General features: G+C 43.0%; 1 protein-coding gene across 1 annotated transcript in view; it reads right to left on the bottom strand.

The window, feature by feature from the left end:
* The window catches only part of LOC311143646 (contactin-associated protein-like 5), an 80368-nt gene that overhangs the window by 28462 nt on the left and 27062 nt on the right, over positions 1–24844 (bottom strand). The window contains exons 4-11 of the mRNA XM_084179515.1: positions 22765–22912; positions 20604–20807; positions 19545–19729; positions 19196–19339; positions 17925–18192; positions 16935–17078; positions 16609–16777; positions 639–745 (exon numbers count right to left, since the gene is read on the bottom strand). Of these exons, the coding sequence (XP_084035641.1) occupies positions 639–745; positions 16609–16777; positions 16935–17078; positions 17925–18192; positions 19196–19339; positions 19545–19729; positions 20604–20807; positions 22765–22912 (1369 nt within the window). The remainder of the gene's footprint in view (positions 1–638; positions 746–16608; positions 16778–16934; positions 17079–17924; positions 18193–19195; positions 19340–19544; positions 19730–20603; positions 20808–22764; positions 22913–24844) is intronic.

Genomic DNA, 24844 nt, shown 5'->3' with positions numbered 1-24844 from the left:
GACCTTTTAATACTAATGTTGTAGCCTCCCCTACTTTTCCCTATATTGCATATTTTATATTGCACACATATGCATAACTTAGAAAATGTAGCAAGCCAGACACCATTATGCATATAAAGATGATGTTCAAAGTAAGTGGGCACATTTTCATTCATGTGGTGCATATTCATGTCAAGGTACACTCCAACATACAAGGACAACTGCATCCGCTGGCGAATAAACAAGAAATCAGTATTCTGAGCACGCTCAGTGGTGAATATCAAAGGGGCGTCTGTGGATGTCTGGAGACGACAGATGAGAGGAAAAACGTCCGTATGTCAAACTGAGGCTCTTGACGTATAGCTAACGGGGTTTACCTGTTTCCCAGGTAGTTATGCCAGGCAGAATACCAGGGGATTGATTACTATACGGTCACTCCGGCATTGAACCATCTCATGTTGTTACCAACCCTTTTGAATTGCACTTTATAAGGATGGCAGCATAGGGATAACAGTTCTATGAGATTGTGAGATTGCGAGCTGCATTTAAATATATTGTATATCCTGGCTTGGGTTGGATTGTGCAGTATCATTGTGAACAAGTTTGAGAAAAGTGTGGGAAGTGTATAGGTATATATAAGGGAAGAGTAGTTAACTCACAGTTGTGGCAGGTGGCTCCAGTGTATCCTGTTCCAGAGCAGTCACAGTAGAAGGTGTTCCAGGACTGGGAACACTGCCCTCCATGTTCACAGAAGTTGGGCAGACATCTGGAGAGACAGCAGCAATATACACAATATATACAAAAGTATGTGGACACCTCTTCAAAGTACTGGATTCAGATATTTCAGCCACACCTGTTGCTGAAAGGTGTATAAAATCGAGCACACAGCCATGCAATCTCCATAGACAAACATTGGCAGTAGATTGGCATTACCGAAGAGCTCAGTGACTTTCAACGTGGCACCGTCATATGATGTCACCTTTCCAACAAGTCAGTTCGTCAAATGTCTGCCCTGCTAGAGCTGCCCTGGTCAACTGTAAGTGCTGTTATTGTGAAGTGGAAACGCTCAGCCGCGAAGTGGTAGGCCACACAAGCTCACAGAACGGGACCGTTGAGTGCTGAAGCGCGTAGCACGTAATAATCGTCTGTCCTCAGTTGCAACACTCACTACCGAGTTCCAAACTGCTTATGGAAGCAGCTTCAGCACTGTTCGTCGGGAGCTTTATGAAATGGGTTTCCATGGCCGAGCAACCGCACACAAGCCTAAGATCACCATACACAATGCCAAGCGTCAGCTGGAGTGGTGTAAAGCTCGCTGCCATTGGACTCTGGAGCAGTGGAAACGTGTTCTCTGGAGTGATGAATCACGCTTCACCATCTGGCAGTCTGAAGGACAAATCTGGGTTTGGTGGATGCCAGGAGAACGCTACCTGCCCCAATGCATAGTGCCAACTGTAAAGTTTGGTGGAGGAGTAATAATGGTCTGTGGCTGTTTTTCATGGTTCAGGCCCCTTAGTTCCAGTGAAGGGAAATCTTAACGCTACAGCATACAATGTCATTCTGTGATTCCAACTTTGTTGCAACAGTTTGGGGAAGGCCCTTTCCTGTTTCAGCATGACAAAGCCACCGTGCACAAAGCGAGGTCCATACAGAAATGGTTTGTCGAGATCGCTGTGGAAGAACTTGACTGGCCTGCATAGAGCCCTGACCTCAACCCCATCGAACACCTTTGGAATGAATTGGAACATTGACTATGAGCCAGGCCTAATCGCCCAACAGTGCTCGACCTCACTAATGCTCTTCTGGCTGAATGGAAACAAGTCCACGCAGCAATGTTCCAACATCTAGAGGCTGTTGTAGCAGCAAAGTGGGGACCAACTCCATATTAATGCCCATGATTTTGGAATGAGATGAGTAGGTGTCCACATGCTTTTGGTCTGAAGTGCCTTCAGAAAGTATTCATACCCCTTGACTTACTTAACATTTTGTTGTGTTACAGCCCATTTATTAACCTCTATGGGATCGGTGTCCCGTATACGGGACGGTTGAGCTAACGTGCGCTAATGTGATTAGCATGACCGTTGTAAGTAACAGCAATCTTTCCAGGACATAGACATGTCTTATATGGGTACAAAGCTTAAATTATTTTTAATCTAACTGTTCTGTCCAATTTACAGTAGCTATTACAGTGAAAAAATACCATGCTATTGTTTGAGGAGAGTGCACAACAACAAAAAACTTGTCACGGCAACTGGTTTGATACATTCACCTCTGAAGGTAAATAATGTACTTACATGTAAATTCAGTAATCTTGTTCTGATTTGTCATCCTAAGGGTCCCAGAGTTTAAAATGTAGCATAGTTTTGTTTGATAAAATCCATTTTTATATTCAAATGTAGGAACTGGGTTCTATAGTTTGAACCCCTGCTGTCTCTGGCTCCACACCCACCCCGCCCGGCCATCTAGATGGGTGAAAGTTAGTGTATAAGGTAATGATCCATCATGTATGACATTCCTGGGAGTGTGTAAACTTACATTTTGTATTACCATATCATTTTTGTGTGTTCTCTACAGTTATGCACTTGAAAATGTATCAATTGACCAATTCAGCACATTTGGGCAGACTTGATACAAAATAGTCCAGTATTGCAATGCTTCACTGGATCATTCTGAAACTTTGCACACACACTGCTGCCATCTAGTGGCCAAATTCTAAATTGCGTCTGAACTGCAATATTATATTGTGGCCTTTCTCTTACATTTCAAAGATGATGGAACAAAAAAACAAAATAAACGCATGTTTATTTGTTTGTATTATCTTTTACCAGATCTAATGTGTTATATTCTCCTACATTAATTTCACATTTCCACAAATTTGTATTTCCTTTCAAATGGTATCAAGAACATGCATATCCTTGCTTCAGGTCCTGAGCTACAGGCAGTTAGATTTGGGTATGTCATTTTAGGTGAAAATTGAAAAAAATTTGTCAGATCCTTTTTTTCTCACACATATTTACACACGATACCCCATAATGGCAAAGTAAAAACATGTTTTTATTCATGTATTTAAGTATTTACACAACTTTGCCCTGACACTCCAAATTGAGCTCAGGTGCATCTAATTTCCTTTGATCATCCTTGAGACGTCACTATAACTTGATTGGAGCCCACCTGCGGCTAATTCAATTGTTTGGATGTGATTTAGAAAGAAACACACCTGTCTATAAATGGTCCCACAGTTGACAGTGCATGTCAGAGCAGAAACTATACCATGAAGTCAAGGAACTGTCCGTAGATCTCAGAGATTGTGATGAGGTATATACACTTGAAGTTGGAAGTTTACATACACTTAGGTTGGAGTCATTAAAACTCGTTTTTCAACCACTCCACAAATGTTTTGTTTACAAACTATAGTTTTGGCAAGTCGGTTAGGACATCTACTTTGTGCATGACATGAGGAATTTTTCCAACAATTGTTTACAGACAGATTATTTCACTTATTTTTTTGTCATTTAGCAGACGGTCTTATCCAGAGCGATTTACATGAGCAATTATGGTTAAGTGCCTTGCTCAAGGGCACATCGACAGATTTTTCACCTAGTCGGCTCGGGGATTAGAACCAACGACCTTTCGGTTACTGGCACAACGCTCTTAACCACTAAGCTACCTGCTTATAATTCACTGTATCACAATTCCAGTGGGTCAGAACTTTACATACACTAAGTTGACTGTGCCTTTAAACAGATTGGAAAATTCCAGAAAATTATGTCATGGCTTTAGAAGCATCTGATAGGCTAATTGACATAATCTGAGGCAATTGGAGGTGTACCTGTGGATGTATTTCAAGGCCTACCTTCAGACTCAGTGCCTCTTTCCTTGACATCATGGGAAAATCAAAAGAAATCAGCCAAGACCTCAGAAAAAACATTGTAGACCTCCACAAGTCTGGTTCATCCTTGGGAGCAATTTCCTAATGCCTGAAGGTACCACGTTCATCTGTACAAACAATAGTATGCAAGTATAATCACCATGTGACCAAGCAGCCGTCATACTGCTCAGGAAGGAGATGTGTTCTGTCTCCTAGAGATTAACAAACTTTCAAGAGATTAACAAACCTTCGAGCAAAGTTGTCTCCATCATCTGGAAATTGAAAAAATATGGAACTACCCTAGACCTGGCCATCTGACTAAACTGAGTAGGAAATTGGTCAGGGAGATGCCCAAGAACCCCATGACCACTCTGACAGAACTACGGAGTTCCTTGGTTGAGATGGGAGAACCTGCCAGAAGGACAACAGTCTCTACATCACTTCACCAATCTGGGCTTTATAGGAAAGTGGCCAGACGGAAGCCACTCCTGAGAAAAAGGCACATGACAGCACGCCTGGAGATTGCAAAAAGGCACGTGAAAGATTTTTATGTTGGTATTTTATTAGGATCCCCATTAGCTGTTGCAAAAGCAGCGTCTACTCTTCCTGGGGTCCACACAAAACATTAAACATGACATACTGTATTACAGAACATTAATAGACAAGAACAGCTCAAGGACAGAACTACACAAATAAAAAAATGGCACACAGCCTACATATCAATACATACACACAAAATAACTAGGTCAAATAGGGGAGAGACATTGTGCCGTGAGGTGTTGCTTTATCTGTTTTTTGAAACCGGTTTGGTGTTCCTTTGAGCAATATGAGATGGAAGGGAGTTCCATGCAATAATGGCTCTATTTAATACTGTACACTTTCTTCAATTTGTTCTGGATTTGGGGACTCTGAAAAGACGCCTTGTGGTATGTCTGATGGGGTAAGTTACTTTGTCAGAGCTGTGTGTAAATTGACAATGGAATTTAACACATTCATGTTTCTTATAAAAAGAAGTCAACTCTTTGCCAAGAGAGAATGGAATGCATAGTACACTGCTCAAAAAAATAAAGGGAACACTTAAACAACACAATGTAACTCCAAGTCAATCACACTTCTGTGAAATCAAACTGTCCACTTAGGAAGCAACACTGATTGACAATACATTTCACATGCTGTTGTGCAAATGGAATAGACAACAGGTGGAAATTATAGGCAATTAGCAAGACACCCCCAATAAAGGACTGGTTTTGCAGGTGGTGACCACAGACCACTTCTCAGTTCCTATGCTTCCTGGCTGATGTTTTGGTCACTTTTGAATGCTGGCGGTGCTTTCACTCTAGTGGTAGCATGAGACGGAGTCTACAACCCATACAAGTGGCTCAGGTAGTGCAGCTCATCCAGGATGGCACATCAATGCGAGCTATGGCAAGAAGGTTTGCTGTGTCTGTCAGAGTAGTGTCCAGAAAATGGAGGCTCTACCAGGAGACAGGCCAGTACATCAGGAGACGTGGAGGAGGCCGTAGGAGGGCAACAACCCAGCAGCAGGACTGCTACCTCCGCCTTTGTGCAAGGAGGAGCAGGAGGAGCACTGCCAGAGCCCTACAAAATTACCTCCAGCAGGCCACAAATGTACATGTGTCTGCTCAAACGGTCAGAAACAGACTCCATGAGGGTGGTATGAGGGCCCGACGTCCACAGGTTGGGGTTGTGCTTACAGCCCAACACCGTGCAGGACGTTTGGCATTTGCCAGAGAACACCAAGATTGGCAAAATCGCCACTGGCGCCCTGTGCTCTTCACAGATGAAAGCAGGTTCACACTGAGCACATGACAGACGTGACAGAGTCTGGAGACGCCCTGGAGAACGTTCTACTGCCTGCAACATCCTCCAGCATGACCGGTTTTGCGGTGGGTCAGTCATGGTGTGGAGTGGCATTTCTTTGGGGGTCGCCCAGCACTCCATGTGCTCGCCAGAGGTAGCCTGACTGACATTAGGTACCAAGATGAGATCCTCAGACCCCTTGTGAGACCATATACTGGTGTGGTTGGCCCTGGGTTCCTCCTAATGCAAGACAATGCTAGACCTCATGTGACTGGAGTGTGTCAGCAGTTCCTGCAAGAGGAAGGCATTGATGCTATGGACTGGCCCGCCCGTTCCACAGACCTGAATCCAATTGAGCACATCTGGGACATCATGTCTCGCTCCATCCACCAACAGACTGTCCAGGAGTTGGCTGATGTTTTAGTCCAGGTCTGGGAGGAGATCCCTCAGGAGACCATCCGCCACCTCATCAGGAGCATGCCCAGGCGTTGTAGGGAGGTCATACAGGCACGTGGAGGCCACACACACTACTGAGCCTCATTTTGACTTGTTTTAAGGACATTACATCAAATTTGGATCAGCCTGTAGTGTGGTTTTCCACTTTAATTTTGAGGGTGACTCCAAATCCAGACCTCCATGGGTTGATAAATTTGATTTCCATTGATAATTTTTGTGTGATTTTGTTGTCAGCACATTCAACTATGTAAAGAAAAAAGTATTTAATAAGATTATTTCATTCATTCAGATCTAGGATGTGTTATTTTAGTGTTCCCTTTATTTTTTTGAGCAGTGTATTTATATTAGCCCTCTGATTACAATGAAGAGCAAGACATGCCACTCTGCTCTGGGCCAGCTGCAGCTTAACTAGGTTTTTCTTTGCAGCACTTGACCACATGACTGGACAATAATGCAGATAAGACAAAACTAGAGCCTGCAGGATTTGCTTGTTGGAGTGTGGTGTCAAAAAAGCAGAGCATCTCTTTATTATTGACAGACCTCTCCACATCTTTACAACCATTGAATCTATATGTTTTGACCATGACAGTTTACAATCTAAGGTCATTTAATTTAGTCTCCTCAACTTGTTAAACAGCCACACCATTCATTACCAGATTCAGCTGAGGTCTAGAGCTTAGGGAATGTATTGTACCAAATACAATGCTCTTAGTTTTAGAGATGCTCAGTACCAGTTTATTACTGGCCACCCATTCCAAAACTGACTGCAACTCCTTGTTAAGGATTTCAGTGACTTCATTAGCTGTGGTTGCTGACATGTATATGGTTGAATCATCAGCATACATGGACACACAGGCTTTGTTTAATGCCAGTGGCAGGTCATTGGTAAAAATAGAAAAGAGTATAGGGCCTAGAGATCTGCCCTGTGGTACATCACACCCTACAACCCTCTGAGCTCTATTAGATAGATAATGTAGCTCTGAATCCACAATATGGCAGAGGTTGAAAAGCCATAAAGAAATACGTTTTCTCAAAAACAGGTTTTGGTCAATAATATCGGCTTCACTGAAATCTAACAGTACAGCTCCCACAATCTTCTTATTATCAATTTATTTCAACCAATCATCAGTAATTTGTGTCTCTATAAGCATGCTGGAAGTCTGTTGTCAATTTATTTACAAAGAAATAGCATTGTATTTGGTCAAACAACATTTTTTCCAACAGTTTGCTAAGAGCTGGCAGCAAGCTGATAGGTCTTCTGTTAGAACCAGTAAAGGCCGCTTTACCACTCTTGGGTAGCGGAATGACTTTGGCTTCCCTCCAGGCCTGAGGACAAACACCTTCCTCTACTCAGATATATGACATAGGAGTGGCCATAGAGTCAGCTACCATCCTCAGTAGTAGCTTTCCATCTAAGTTGTCAATGGGTACGGATACAGCTTTAAACAGGTTACAGGCACTGGTGACAGTGAGGAGCTTCCTCTTGCATGGACAGCTTGATGAAAACAAGTCAATATTCAGGTACCCAAGAAGGTAGACCTCTCTGTTTACATCACATACACTATCAAGCATTTCACACACATTATTTAGAGACTGTACTCCCTGTTCACCCACGACTGCGTGGCCAAACACGACTCCAAAACCATCATTAAGTTTGCTGATGACACAACAGTGGTAGGCCTGATCACCGACAATGATGAGACAGCCTATAGGGAGGAGGTCAGAGACATGGCAGTGTGGTGCCAGGACAACAACCTCTCCCTCAACATGAGCAAGACAAAGGAGCTGATCGTGGACTACAGAAAAAGGAGGGCCGAACACACCCCCATTCACATCAACAGGGCTGTAGTGGAGCGGGTCGAGAGTTTCAAGTTCCTTGGTGTCCACATCACCAACAAACTATCATGGTCCAAACCAGAGCATGTGAGCGGAGTGGAGCGGGCGGATTTTGGACAGAGCGCAGAGCGGCATTTTTAAAAGGAAGGAGCGTTGCCCTATGTCCCGCTCCAATTTCGCTCCGCTCACACCACGAGTCTGAAGCACGCTGAAGCCTGACCCAGAATCCATCTTTGTCTTGCACAGTCATCAACAGTAGACTATTTTCAGTCAAAACTCGGCTCAATAATGGAGTTCACCAAGTACTTCAAAAAGGAAAATGAGAAGTCATTCAGGTGTACTATTAATATAAAACTAACTAACAATGATAATGTGGTACAAGAAAAAGAATGTGGTGACATTGTTTCAGTCAGTAAAGATTCATTTTGGAATCTAAAAAGACACATCTCTTGAAAACACGAAAGTGTGCTACGTGAACACGCTGGGAACAAAGCAAAAGGTTAGCAAGTTGAATACGGTATCTTGTAACAAAAGTGTAAAGTAAATATAGCCTAATATTCAAACAAATTAGTTTTGTCATTCAAAGTAGGCCTAATATATGGTTCGTTTAATTTAATTTGTGTCGTCCATGAATTTGTATTTTATAGAGCGAGAGGAGCAGCAGCAGCAACAAGAGAAAAGGGTTGAGGAATTCAAAAGTTTCTTCACTGCACGCAAAGGCCCAACCATAACAAGAGAGAGAAAAAGAGAGCTGGATGTAGCATTTTTAAAAATGATTAACATGGACTATGAACCGCTGAGTAAAGGAGAATGCGAAGGGATGCAACACTTGGCCAGCGCAGCTCAACCGGGCTACACCCCCCCATGCTACAACACCGTACGGGACACGCTCATGCCAAATGCCCTGGAAGAGATGGAAGCCAAACTGCAAGACCTACTGCAAAATGGTGATGGGCTCGTTCTGTCAGCGGACATTTGGACCAGTAGAAGAGGGCACAGCTTCCTTGGCATCGTGGCCAGTTTCATTGATGGGACGTTCCGGGGGCACACGGTTTTGTTGGGCTGTGAGCACATACAGGGGCACCATACCACAGATCGTATTTACCAAAAGTATGAAAGTGTACTGAAATATTGGAATGTGCAACGACGTGTGATTCGGGTCGTCACTGACAGTGCCAGCAACATGATCAAGGCGTTTAACCTCCTCCCTGGCACTGAAGAGGAGGCGGAGGGTGAAGTGACCGCGGATGCCAGCAGCAGCGCAGAACATGAAGAGGAGGATGAGGGACCACCTGCGCCCTCGCAAGTCCATGTGGAAGTGATAACCACTAATGTAGAAACTATGATAAATCAGTACTTTACTGTGTCAAATTTACATCTGAGATGCCTCATTCACATGCTTCAGCTGGCGATCAAAGACGCCGTTAACGAGCACGACAACATTAAAAGGCTGTTAATGAAAGTCGGGCACCTGGTGAAAAGTGTGCGCAAGAGCACCCTGAACACAGAGGAAACCGACCAATTAGGTGTCCGCCCCACAAATGCCTGCGCCACTCGATGGAGCAGCCAGCTGCGGATGATTCAGTCGTTCATTGGTTGTTCCAAAAAGACCCGTTATGGCAAAACAAACTCAAGTCTAATGTTGCTAACATCACCCTGAATCAAGTACGGCAGCTGACGCACCTTGTCAGTGTGCTGACACCACTGGCAGACCTCACAGACAAAATGCAGAAGGAGCTGGGGAACCTGGGGATGATCCTCCCTGCTGTCACAGAAATCAAATCCCTGCTCACCGATGACACTCACGCTGCACTTCCAATGGGCATTGCTGCTTTTGCAGAAACATTGGCAAACAACGTGTCAATTCGCTATGGAATATACTATACTGATAAACATCTCCTTTTAGCATCAGTGTTAGATCCCTGTTTCAAGGCAGAATGGATAATCCGAGATGAGTCTGTATGCAACAAACTCGGGGAGATAAGGTAAGGCTGTGGTTTAAGCTAAAAGTGAAATACATGCAGATTTTCTTCATTTTTTGGTGTGGGGGGGGGGGGCGGGGGGGGGGGCGATTTGAGTGGAGCGCAATGCAAACTGCGTTGAGCGCTGAGCGATAATGAGCGGACTGGCCTGATGTGGCTTTGAGCGGGGGGAGCGGAGGGGTGTACAGCTCCGTGAGTGAGGAGCTGAGATTCTCACTGCTCCACTCCGCTCATATGCTCTGGTCCAAACACACCAAGACAGTCATGAAGAGGGCACGACAACACCTTTTCCCCCTCAGGAGATTTTGCATGGGTCCCCAGATCCTCAAAAAGTTATACAGCTGCACTATCGAGAGCATCCTGACCGGTTGCATCACCACCTAGTATGGCAACTGCTCGGCATCCGACCATAAGGCGCTACAGAGGGTAGTGCGTACGGTACTGTACATTACTGGGGCCAAGCTTCTTGCCATCCAGGACCTATATATACAAGGTGGTGTCATAGACTGTTCTCTCTGCTACTGCACGGCAAGCGGTACAGGAGCGCCAAGTCTAGGTCCAAAAGGCTCCTTAACAGCTTCTCCCCCCAAGCCATAAAACTGTACCCCCGCATATTAACACAATAAAATAACAATAACGAGGCTATATACCGGTACCCCCTGTATGTAACCTCGTTATTGTTATTTTATTGTGTTACAGGGATATGGCTCTGAATATATGTATAGCAACACCTCCCCCATAAGCATTCCTGTCTCTTCTATAGATGTTACATCCTTGTATTGCTACTGCTGTATCATCAAAGGAATTATTTAAGTGAGTCTCAGAAATGGCTAATATATGAATGTTATCTGATGTTAACAAGTTATTGATTTCATGAACCTTATTTCTATGGCTAAATATATTAATATGGCTATTTTCAGCCATTTCCTGGGTAGCTTCTCAGAGATAGACATAATATCTCAAGAGAAAATCACAAAAGATTCTGTGGTCTGATGAGACAAAAATGTAACTCTTTGGCCTGAATACAAAGTGATATGTCTGGAGAAAACCAGGCACAGCTCATCACCGGTCTAACACCATCCCTACCGTGAAGCATGGTATTTGGCTATGGGGATGTTATTAGCAGCAGGGACTGGGAGACTGGTAAGGATAGAGGGAACAATGAATGGAGCCAAATACAAGCAAATCCTTGATGAGAACCTGCTTCAGAGTGCAAACGACAATGACCCCAAGCATACAGCCAGAGCAATGCTGGAATGGCTTCAGAACAAGAATGGAAAGTCCTTGAGTGACCCAGCCAAAGCCCAGACTTGAATCCTATTGAAATGCTGTGGAAATACTTGAAGATTGCTGTTCACCGCCACTCCCCATCTAACGTAGCCCTTTCCTGCAGTCAAATGACTAGTGGCCTCATACTGTAGGTGGAATGTCATTAATATTTGAAAGATTATTTATTTAAAAAACAGCTTAAAATCCAGTGTTTCAATGTCAAATGGCTTTGTTATATTTCAGTCTTCTGTGATGTACACTGAGTGTAGTAAACATTAAGAATACCTTCCTAATATTGAGTTGCACTAACCCTAACCCTTTTTGCCCTCAGAACAGCCTCAATTCGTCAGGGCATGGATTCTACAAGGTGTCGGAAGCGTTCCACAGGTATGCTGGCCCATGTTGGCTCCAATGCTTCCCACAGTTGTGTCAAGTCGGCTGGATGTCCTTTGGGTGGCGACCAGTCTTGATACACACGGGAAACTGTTGAGCATGAAAAACCCAGCAGCGTTGCAGTTGTTGACACGAACCGGTGCGCATGGCACCTACTTCCATACCCCATTCAAAAGCACTTAAATATTTTGTCTTGCCCATTCACCCTCTGAATGGCACACATACACAATCCGTCTTAATTGTCTCAAGGCTTAAAAATCCTTCTTTAACCTGTCTCCTCCCCTTCATCTACACTAATTGAAATGGATTTAACAAGTGGCATCAATAGGGGATCATAGCTTTCACCTGGATTCATCTGGTCAGTCTATGTCATGGAAAGAGCAGGTGTCCTTAATGTTTTGTGTACTCAGTGTCAGTGGTGTAAAGTGCTTAAGTAAAAATACTTTACAGTACTACTTAAGTCGTTTTTTGGGGTATCTGTAGTTGACTTTACTATTTATATTTTTGACAACTTTTACTTTTACTTCACTACATTCCTAAAGAAAATAACATACTTTTTACTCCATACATTTTCCCCAAAAGTACTTGCTACATTTTGAATGCTTGGCAGGACAGGAAAATTGTCAAATTCACGCACTTATCAAGAGAACATCCCCAGTCATCCCTACTTTGGTCTGGTGGACTCACTAAACACAAAGCTTAGTTTGTAAATTATGTCTGAGTGTTGGAGTGTGCCCCTGGCTACTTAATATAAGGATTGTTAAGTGATTTATACTTTTACTTTTGATACTTAAGTATAGTTTAGCAATTACATTTACTTTTGATACATACTTAAGTATATTTAAAACCAAATATTTTTAGACTTTTACTCAAGTAGTATTTTACTGGGTGACTTTCAATTTTACTTGAGTCCTTTTCTATTAAGGTATCTTTACTTTTACTTAAGTATGAAAATTGGGTACTTTTTCCACCACTGCTCAGTGTATATTGGGATGCAAACTCAAAATGGAATACGTTTCAATTACAGGTGTCTTATTTTTTTTAAAGCCTATAACAATGTGTGTGAGGTGTACAGTATACTTTGGTTTCAAAGTAGATTTGTTTAAGATTATAAACACTCTGTGTGACCCTGTATTAGTCCACTGCAGTAAAAGGTTAACAGAGCTTGAGAAAATCTCAAAGTCCAGATGTGCAAAGCTGATACAGACATACCCAAGATGACTCAAAGCTGTAGTCGCTGCCAAAGGTGCTTCTACAAAGTATTGACTCAGGGGTGTGAATACTTATGTAAATGATACATTTCTGTATTTCATTTTCAATACATTTGCAAAAATTTCTAAAAACATGTTTTCACTTAGTCATCAAGGGGTATTGTGTGTAGATGGGTGAGAGAGAGAAGAAAAACGATTTAATCAATTTTAACTCAGACTGTAACTCAACAAAATATGAAATAAATCAAGGGGTATTAATACGTTCTGAAAGTCCTGTATATTACATTACTATGTATATACAGTTGAAGTCGGAAGTTTACATACACCTTAGCCAAATACATTTAAACTCAGTTTTTCACAATTCCTGACATTTAATCCTAGTAAATATTCCCTGCCTTACGTCAGTTAGGATCACCACTTTATTTTAAGAATGTGAAATGTCTGAATAATAGTAGAGAGAATTATTTATTTCAGGTTTTATTTCTTTAATCACATTCCCAGTGGGTCAAAAGTTTACATACACCCAATTAGTATTTGGTAGCATTGCCTTTAAATTGTTTAACTTGGGTCAAACGTTTCGGGTAGCCTTCCACAAGATTCCCAAAATAAATTGGGTGAATGTTGGCCCATTCCTCCTGACAGTGCTGGTGTAACTGAGTCAGGTTTGTAGGCCTCCTTGCTCGCACACGTTTTTTCAGTTCTGCCCACATATTTTCTATAGGATTGAGGTCAGGGCTTTGTGATGGCCACTCCAATACCATGACTTTGTTGTCCTTAAGCCATTTTGCCACAACTTTGAAAGTATGCTTGGGGTCATTGTCCATTTGGAAGTACCATTTGCGACCAAGCTTTAACTTTCTGACTGATGTCTTGAGATGTTGCTTCAATATATCCACATAATTTTCCTTCCTCATGATGCCATCTATTTTGTGAAGTGCACCGCTCCCTCCTGCAGCAAAGCACCCCCACAACATGATGCTGCCAACCCCGTGCTTCACGGTTGGGATGGTGTTCTTCGGCTTGCAAGCAACCCCATTTTTCCTCCAAACATAACGATGGTCATTATGGCCAAACAGTTCTATTTTTGTTTCATCAGACCAGAGGACATTTCTCCAAAAAGTATGATGTTTGTCCCCATGTGCAGTTGCAAACCGTAGTCTGGCTTTTTTTATGGCGGTTTTGGAGCACTGGTTTCTTCCTTGCTGAGCGGTCTTTCAGGTTATGTCGATATAGGACTCGTTTTACTGTGGATATAGATACTTTTGTACCTGTTTCCGCCAGCTTCTTCACAAGGTCCTTTGCTGTTGTTCTGAGATTGATTTGCACTTTTCGCACCAAAGTACGTTAATCTCTAGGAGACAGAACACATCTCCTTCCTGAGCAGTATGACGGCTGCGTGGTCCCATGGTGTTTATACTTGCGTACTATTGTTTTTTACAGATGAGCGTGGTACCTTCAGGCGTTTGGAAATTGCTCCCAAGGATGAACCAGACTTGTGGAGGTCTACAAAGAGGCACTGGGGTTGAAGGTAGGCCTTGAAATACATCCACAGGTACACCTCCAATTGACTCAAATTATGTCAATTAGCCTATCAGAAGCTTCTAAAGCCATGACATCATTTTCTGGAATTTTCCAAGCTGTTTAAAGGCACAGTCAACTTAGTGTATGTAAAGTTCTGACCCACTGGAATTGTGATGCAGTGAATTATAAGTGAAATAATCTGTCTGTAAACAATTGTTGGAAAAATTACTTGTAGTAGATGTCCTAACCGACTTGCCAAATCTATAGTTTGTTAACAAGAAATTGAAAAACGGTTGAAAAACGAGTTTGAATGACTCCAACCTGAGTGTATGTAAACTTCCGACTTCAACTTGATATATCTTTACTATCCATGAGCAAATGCCAGGGTATCCGTAGTGACAAAAACAAACACAAATACATTTTAAAAGATTAACTTTGATAAAGTAGAAAAACAGAAAATCTGTTTTTACAATCTCAGAGATTGATGATATATACTAGTTATTTGTTTTAAAGATGAAATACTTTTGTGCAGTAATAAACAGAAACAATCATACACCGTGATTGTGGAAATATCAAAGAAGGATAAAATGAGATGTATTGGTAAGAGAATGAAAGTAATTTAAAAGCATAAAGACATATCTGTAAGATTTGCCAAGCCTTTTTGTAGGGTAAAAAGGGAAAAAACAAGGTTTGTCTTTGTGTCAAGACCTACTATCCTCAGCCTTTCATTATCTGTTAAGCAGACTCACTTTTTCATTTCCTTGCCATTATCAAGGCACGGTCTGGCACCCGAGTACTCAAGAGGCGAGACAACACAGTTTGTGCATTTCCTTTTCCTTTGTTTATTTATGATTTACAAGGCCGCTCAGTAAATCCCAAATGAATTGGGTACCATTCCAACTCAGATTGTTGAGGCAAATGGTAAACAAACACTTGCCAGTACTGTGTTGTTGTGTGTTTAAAAAAAAGAAGCAGCAGCATCAAGTCAAACCCAGAGCACGTATTTGGATGTTTTGAACACCCAGCGCTTCATGGAAATCTCTCTCCTAACCACGCTTTCCTGATTAATAGTCCCTTCCTCAAGCCTCCTTCAGTTTCATATAATTGCCCGGGTTTCAAGCGTGCATCTATAATTTCATACATTTTCGTCTCTCTCCCATTAATTGCCATGGAGCAGAGTGACCGCGGCGTGGATAAGGTTGCAGGCCATGGTTTAATTACCGTAGAGCTATTTCTATTGATGTGTTCACGGCTGCCCTCACAGGTCATGAAATTACAGAAGCCATGGCACAGAAGTGCACACTTGCAAAAAATGTAGTCATGAAGTTTGATTGGACACAGAGAAAAGTAGATTAACACTCGTAAAGGTTAATCTTCCAATCCTTTAATGAAGCATAGTTTTGGTCATTACACAAAGACACGGCACTGCGATGGAAGTTAAAATACAGGCTAATTAAGAGATTTATAGAACGGTGAACAAAACTGAGCATAAACCTTGGCCTTACAACCGTCTGGTCGCACTAGCCTCCCTAAAACAAGGGATTAGGGGTAATATTGCATGGTAGTGAAATATACAAAACATTCTCTCAGCGTACTTCTCTTTCTGGAAGGCTCATTGAGAGACAGCCAATATAGGGCACACAGACAGCTGTCACCTGTTTTGTTTTCATGCGAACCATCTCATTCCATCTTTTTACACATTTCCCATATTTCATGTATTTTACTAACAGCCCTGTAGGGCTCATTCATCTGTTGTGTTCCACACACTCCAACAGCCTTTCAATCTGCCGGTAAGCATTCCTAACAGAAGATTCAGGTATAGCTGCGATTTGACATCAGAGAAGTACGATTCCCATCAGAGTGAATACAAGGAGAAGCACCAACTCCTTTGTTTGTCTCCTCCCTGTAAGTGTTTCAGGTTTCCTCAACTTTGCCATGACATCTATTTAGCCTGTACTAATCCCACCCATCGGTCCCACAACAGAGCGGGGTAATGAGGGACAGAGAGGACGCCACACGCCACACAGGAAGCAGCTTGTTAGCAGGGCCCTCAGCCAGGATGATAGTGCTACAGTACCAGGCTCCATTGCATGGTCTAATTGACTGATCCAGTCTGTAATCCTGTCTCTATTAGCTGACTTGTCAGCGACACTCAAGCATAGGCTGTGGTGGACAGAATAACCTCATCAACAAATAAAGATTGGACCTTTTAAACCTGTTTAGTTTGTCTTCCAAACACATTTTGGGATGGGAGCCCCACCTAAAGCCTTACCTGTCATGGATGCCACATGTGTCAAACTGCAGCTCCTTGTAGGTTCCCAGCCGTCCTTGGTGCACCCGGATCAGGTCCATGGGCTGGCTGTTGATGGAGATGAGACGCATGCACCCCTGAAACGCCAACGTGGGGTTCTCACAGCCTAAGATGTTCAGAGATGGACAACCTGTGACACGGATTGAAAAAGTGTTGCTAAATCATTGTATTTTCATCATTCAGCATTTTCTGTATACATCTTCAAATAATGTCTTCAGACGCTGCAACAAGACATGGTTTCATGAGATAGTGATGCAGACAACAAGACTCATTCTGTGTGGTCTTACCTCCGAAGTAGAGGCTGTCGCCTGCCTCCATGTTGTCCCCCAGCTCGATGGTTGAGGATGGCTCGTTGTCCAGGGTCATGGTGACTTGGAGACCTTGGGAGCTGAGACTCACAGAGTGCCACAGTCCATCATTCACTCTGTGACCTGTGGAGACAGCAGTGTGTATGTTCTATGTGAGACACTTCAATGAGAGACTATCAATCTCTATTACAGGCTCATCAAACATCAACTACATGTTCATTCAGGGACTGTTGGGATTGGGATCTCCCACATACTGTAGGTACTAGGCTACATTTTACATTGTAAATCAGAGCCTATCATTCACTGTGTAATCTATGGTCACGTGGTTTGTCATAATAACTGTGCTACACTACTAAACAAGAATGGAAGATGACATGGAAATGAAAATAAAATAAAGTGTGGCTGGTCAGATTGAATCTAAATCATTGCCAGAGGACAGAACGTAATGCTGGTTAATATTGGATGAAACATTCATTTGACCGTAGGTTCCAGCTTCAAACAGACGTAACAGCAGATTGTGGTATATTCATTTTGATTGTCCTTTATAGTGAAGGGCTTCCAAGCTGTGACGGTCTTTCTGTGTGTCTATAATTCCCTCTGTGCCTGCCATCTGCTGAAAGTCTGGGCTCTGCAATCCAACGTAATTATACATGTTATTTCTCTCTGACTGCAATCCTGTAAAGCTCACGTCCAAAATACAAGGATGCAATTTTTCCTCAAGCCATTCCAAGAAGATTAAGTGTGCTTTGAGTTTACCGGGGGCAAAAGGTCATATGAATGATGTTGATGTAATGATGTGCAAAACCAAACACAGACAGTCTCCCCCTGGATGATGGATTAGCTTTTCACTGTCTGTCTGCTTTGCTGGAATGAAGAACGTTTTATATTCTCTGCCCCCCTTGGTGCAAACACTGATTCCAGCCCATAGTGTGGGTCAGCTAGGCTAAAGGATGTTGGCCTGGCCCTCACCGGTGGAGACCTCTTCTTTCTGCTGGGCTGACTTGTGATGGGTCAAGCGCAGCCGGCTGTTGCTTATCTGCAGCTCCAGTCTCTGGGGCTCCAGGGCCAGCTGTGTGAAGAGCAGTAGCCCATCTGGGTTCCATGTTCTGAACTGGAAACGCACAGCGAAGCCCCCCGAAGCAGACGGCGTGGCCGGGAGCGACAGGAAGCTGCTGCTGGAGCTCAGGAATGTGGTGGACACCAGCTGGGGGTGCGAGCACGAGAAGGTCACGTTGCCCTGGAAACACACATGGAACACACAGATAATGGAATTATTCACTCATATCATCAACATGATGAATTCATAATTAATCTCATGTTGGATTTACCGTACTTTTACTGTACCATTCATCTGAGCAGAATGAAATACAGTGAGCTGATAAAGCAATTTACTGAATATGGTATTTAGATAATTAACTTGCCTGTAAGAACCACACATTTCCTTGAGAATGCCATATAAAGCTGAATGACTATCTGGAATTCAAAAGGTACAAGAGGACCATATTATATCAAACTATGAAATTTGGAGTTTCTCCCCTCCAATCTAGGTCAGTCGTCAGGTGGGCAGAGAAAGAACACACTAGTGATCCAGAGGCCTTGTGAGGTCCATGGACCAAAAGAGCATCCATGTCAATTGAGGTCAGCGGCCCATCAATCCCAGTGCCTCAGAGGCAGAGAAGAGCAATCGGCAGCACTTTGACTCTTAATGTGATCCCTCACCAGATAGTATTCCACATTGAAATTCCATTACGGATTCCATCATCGCAGTCACTCTCTCACTTGTAAGTAAAGGCCTTTTAACATAGCAATCAGATTTTCGAGGGGAATAGGGTGTCTGTGATGCAATGTGGCACTTTGGCTTCTGTCTGATTTGATTGGGGGGGGGGAGAAGGGTGTACAAATTATAGGGTGTGCCTACGGCTGAATCTATTCATGGATTTAGACTTAATGACACAGTAGTGAGGATCAGATATAACTTTTTTCTCTACGGACAGTGTCTCTGCCCTGGATCTCTTACAGTTTGAGGGACCATGGATAAGGCTATGTGACTAACTCAAATACAAATGTGATTAAACAGAATCACATTGTAGCAAAATGTGAAGTCTCACAGCAACAGTGCAATTAAAACAGACTATCTCTGAGCTCTAATAGGCATTGGTTGATTAACTACTTTGTCCACATACTATTTTAAGGATGTACTAATAATCTATGTTATGGTTGGATGAGAATAGTTGTCTTACCACACTGTAGATCTGAGGCTTGCGTCGCTTGGCTAGGTCGATGATGTTGATCCCGTTGTAGTAGAGGTTCTCGATGCAACCATGGAAGTTCTTCCTCAGGAAGGTACCAGGCTTACCTGGCAGTGGGATGCCCCCGAAGCTGAGCTTTGATGATGAAAGAGGGTGAAATGACAACATCCTTATTAGAAATGTACACAGAAACAAGAATGCATTTTATTGCCACATTCAGGTTTTTCTTCTGCTCATTTTAGAGTAAGATAACTTGGTTGAACTATTCTTGATATCTTGGTTGAACTATTTACTGAATAAGTATCTGACTATTCTACAATATGTGTTTGGATAGACACACCTCATAGTCCACCTCCAGAGAGTCTCCTTCCCCCTTTGTCCTGAAATGCTGTTTGTGGGTGTCCACAGTAAGGTTGACCTGCTTGTTGAAGCGTTCTATGAGGACAGAGTGCCAGTGCTGGTCATCCAGAAGACTCCCTAGAGTGACCGCAACACGACCACTGCTGAACCGCAGCCGGGTGTCATCTGAAGACAGAAAACAGAGAACAGATGATATAGTTACTTTAATATTGATATAGAAATTGATCATAAAACAGTACGGTTTATTGAGGAATGAGGGAGCTCTCATAGAATGTGCTCACAAGACGTTCCAAAAACAAACTACTTGACAATGGCCTTGCCAAGACTCAGCTGTTCACAATGTGGATCCTTAACAGTCTGAGTCCAGCTAGTAAATGGAGCTCAGGTGCAGGGGTAATTGGAAGGGCAGCAGAACACAAACATTCAGTTACCCTCCCAGACTGCTCCCCAGACTCCTTTTAAATGATTCAAAAGACTCCCTCATCCGTACCCAGAGTCCCTTGTGTCCTGTTACCCATGACCTTACCCTTGTGTCCTATTACCCATGACCTCTGCCCCCTGACCTCTCTGGTTGAGGTAGGGGGCCAGCCTGCCAGGTCTGTGCACAGACAGACAGGGAAATTAGCTTGTTTGATGTACAATTCATTACATTTAGATGTACAACACAAAATAGAAAATAGACTTTAAATAAGTAAAAATATATATTTTTAAATGCCACCAATTAAAAAGGGCAAAGGGCAGGTGCTCCAGCACCACTAGAGCCCTATCTGTGCACGTAACTGCAGCCTGCCCCAGTGTGACAAACTCACCCAGGTTGAGGTAGAGGGCCAGCCTGCCCCAGTGTGACAAACTCACCTAGGTTGAGGTAGAGGGCCAGCTTGCCCCAGTGTGACAAACTCACCCAGGTTGAGGTAGAGGGCCAGCCTACCCAGGTGTGACAAACTCACTCAGGTTGAGGTAGAGGGCCAGCCTACACAGGTGTGACAAACTCACCCAGGTTGAGGTAGAGGGCCAGCCTGCCCCGGTGTGACAAACTCACCCAGGTTGAGGTAGAGGGCCAGCCTGCCCCGGTGCAGCTCCAAAGTGATGTAGTCGCCCCTCTGACCCTCTCCGTGGAGCAGCACCCCCTCAGCCTGGCGGCTCTTGAAGCGCAGCGAGATCACATCCTTCACCGTACTCATGGACTTCTGGTTAAACCGGTAGAGCAGGGAGCTTCTGCCGTCAAAGTCCGCCACATCTGACTCTGAAGGCAATCAACAGGCAGTGAAATGGGTTGTCATTGGGTTACTTGTCCCCTGTCACTATGAGTCTATTTATGCACTGACTGTTATTGCTCTCAGGGCTTCATACCTGTTACGGTAATGTGGCTATATCAGTGATGGTATTGAAATGTATTAAGCTGGAAGCCATTTCCATGTGTAACTGGATAGCAACAATCTCTGACATACACATGTTATTTTAATACTTGCAGTACATGCTCTAGTGCTCACCCCTTTTGGTCATACTACAAAATAGATTCCTGTAAGTCCTCAAGAATTCAAGTTATGAGTTTGTCTTAGGGGGCATTTTCATCTTTTCCTATGTAATTTAGTCATTGGAAGACCTAGAGGACTCATGCATAGATACATGAATCTGTAACTCCAGTAATGTAATGACATTGCATAGCAAGTCTCTCTCTTTTCATCTCTCTCTCTTCTCTTTCTCTCTCATCTCTCTGTGTTGTGAATTGATCAACCTGTTTTATAGTTTGAATTGAGATATGTATGGTCTCTTATTTTAATCTTTTAACATTGAGATGCATTTAGGTGCTTGTCATGCAGCATTTATTAGCTGAGTACACATTCATCCAACATTAATACAGGGATCATGCTGTGGAACAGTTCGGCATTATGAAAGTGCTCACTCAGCGATAATTATAACTGTCTTTCACAGAGCAGTAATTCATTGGCTGATCCAGTTAATGCTGCTTCAGAATGTGTGTGAGAGGCGTCCCAGTGACTCCCCTTTATTTATACTGAACAAAAATATAAACCCAACATGCAACGATTTCAAAGATTTTACTGAGTTACAGTTCATATAAGGAAATCAATCAATTGAAATAAATAAATTAGGCCCTAATCTATGGATTTCACATGACTGGGCAGGGGTGCAGCCATGGGTGGGCCTTGGAGGGCATATGCCCACCCACTTGGCAGCCAGGCCCACCCACTGGGGAGCCAGGCCCAGCCAATCAGAGTTTTTCCCCACAAAAGGGCTTTATTACAGACAGAAATACTGCTCAGCACCCCCACACCCCTCAGACGATCCCACAGGTGAAGAAGCCGGATGTGGAGGTCCTGGGCTGGCGTGGTTACGTGTGGTCTGCGGTTGTGAGGAAGATTGGACGTACTGCCAAATTCTGTAAAACGATGTTGGAGGTGGCTTATGGTAGAAAATTAACATTCAATTCTCTGGCAACAGCTCTGGTGGACATTCCTACAGTCAGCAGACCAATTGCACGTTCCCTCAAAACTTGAGACATCTGTGGCATTGTGTTGTGTGACAAAACTGCACATTTTAGAGTGGCCTTTTATTGTCCCCAGCATAAGGTGCACCTGTGTAATGATCATGCTGTTCAATCAGCTTCTTGATATGCCACACCTGTCAGGTGGATGAATTATCTTGGCAAAGGAGAAATGCTCACTAACAGGAATATAAACAAATTTGTGCACAGCATTTTAGAGAAATAAGCTTTTTGTGTGTATGAAAAATGTCTGGGATCTTTTATTTGAAAACATGGGACTGACACTTTACATGTTGCGTTTATAGTTTTGTTCAGGGTATTTAGCATTACCCAGGCATAGACTGGCTCTCAAATGGCATGCCTGCATGGCAGTCACTGTCTGCCTCTATTAGCTGTTGGGATATTTTGGTCAGCATTGTTCTTTAATCATTTGTGATAAATGAGAGAATAGCATCAATATCAAAATCCTCACTATCTCTATTTCTGCAGTTGTCCTCAAACGTCCTGCTTTCATTAAAGGGTATACACAAAAGTAGGGTATTCTGGATGTAAGGGGTGTTCTGGTCACTCACTGTGGCATTATGATATTAGCTGAATGTGTATGGTCTGTGTGTAAGGCCTGGTGGCCACTTTATTGTAGGCACACCCTAATGTGTATGGTCTGTATGTAAGAGGTAGGGGTGGTCTGGTCACTCACTGTAGGCACAGCCGTACACCTCCACTCTGAGTCCCACCCAGCCACTGGGGTTCCAGTCCAGCGGGACGAAGCGCAGGAAGCGGCTTCTGATAGAGTGGGACAACTTGTGGTGGACGACACTGTCAGCATTCACGTTCCCCACAAACCTCTGGAGACACAGCAGAGAGAGAGGAGGGGCGAACAGGCAGAAGAGTTAGATGCAATGCCAAGCGTTAATATCCGAGGGGGTGAATCTTGAGGGAACTGTATTCATTAAACAAAACAAAAAATTACAGCTCCGTTATCAAGGGAGTCACTGTTAACCAAGTATGGCTGTCTGAGCTGACCTTGAATCTTTTAGAGGAAAAATACTTTTCAACAAAGAATTTAAAAGGGTTTTGTGTCTTCTAGGACTGTTTTGGATCATAACATTAAAGGGGGTAGTTTCCAAGAACTGTAAAAGGTATTAGTATTCCGCGACAAAGCAAAACTAATGCCATATATTTCTCTTCACCTGACCCTACTTTTAGATAAAACATATAAAATGTGTTGCCTGGGTTGGAAATGTGAGGATTTCCACCACTGCACTACCACACACTTCTGTGGCAAGTAGCTGGAAAAAACAATTGGTATCACAATGTCTGCTCCAAGGCAGATAACAATGAATATCTCTCACTGAAACTGTGAGATGTTATTATTCTTCGTCATTTCCATCCCCCTATCCTCCTACCCTCCACTGCATTAATAATCTGCACCATGGAGGCTTAGGGGGTGAACCGAGATAGAGAGCGAGAAAGAGCGAGAGAGATAGAGAGAGAATGAGAGAGCGAGAGAGAGGAAACTCAGATGACTGATGACCAGCAGCCGTCATAACGGATTTGAGGCAGGTGACGAGCTAAATCGATAATGATGTGTATCACAGAGTAAAGGAAAGATGGATTCTTGACACCGGAGCTCCAGGCTCAACAGAGTCAAGAAATGCCATTAATTCACTTCTCCCTGCAGCTGAAAACACAATAGCAGATGGGGGAGGTAGTAGAAGAGGCACAAATTACACACACAGGGAATTCAGGTATGGTGTTACCTCTTTGAGGGATAGACTGTACAGAGATTGGTCTCTCTAGATAATGAAGATAATGAAGAAGAGGCAGTCCTACAAGGTAACTATTTAGGCTGTTATTTTGATTTATTCCCATGCTTTTCTATTGTGAGTCCATTTAAGTGGAGCCTGGTGACTGTATTTTAGAAGAGGTGCAAGCTAAGCACTTACAAATGCATTATAACTCATGTCTATGCAAGATAAGCATTTGCAAACTCACTGGGGTTTACTCATCCACTCAGACCATGCAGGCTATTGCAATGCATATCCTCCACAATGTAAAGTAACTTATTTCGCAAATACAATTTGAAAAATGTTGCTTCACTAAAATGTGGCATACATATTCATTACTATATGTACCACCAGTAGCAGTGTGTGGGTAAAATCACTGGGGAAGCCAAACCAAGCCAGGAAAATATCCATATTACAACCTATGTTGTGATAATTGCATTGTTTGATCTATAACCAATTTGTTCATACACCACCATCATATACACTAAGGCAGACACAACAAAAAGACAACAGTCACACAGTGGTGGAATACATTCTACCATGTATACGTTTGTTACATCACAAAGTCGGAGAGCAACATCTCTCCATGTGAAATCCACGAAGCAAATATTTAATGTAACAAACAGTTACATGACGTACAGCATGGTCAAGCAAGTTAATGTTTCTGACAGTTTACTAAACAACTACTGATTTAGACCAATGGAGCGTTAACGCAAGTCAGCACAAAGAAAACAGGAGCACTGCCTCTGCTATTCCAGCACCATTTCAACTTAAACTTTTAAACAAAATTAAATCAACTAGGCTATATATGCTTAGTCTAATACAGTGAAAACAAATGTAAAGACACCAAAAACGATTTAGTCCAATCAATGTTGCAAAATAACATGTGGCTGTCCATGGTACTGATTTCTGTGTGTGTATGCGTGTGTGCATGGGCCAGTAGAAATAACATGTTGACTCACCCTACTTGTAGACTAGTTGAGCACCAAT

The sequence above is a fragment of the Coregonus lavaretus genome (assembly GCF_964263955.1).
Source record: "Coregonus lavaretus genome assembly, chromosome: 16".
Taxonomy (NCBI): domain Eukaryota; kingdom Metazoa; phylum Chordata; class Actinopteri; order Salmoniformes; family Salmonidae; genus Coregonus; species Coregonus lavaretus.
This window is presented reverse-complemented; position numbering and strand designations above follow the sequence as displayed.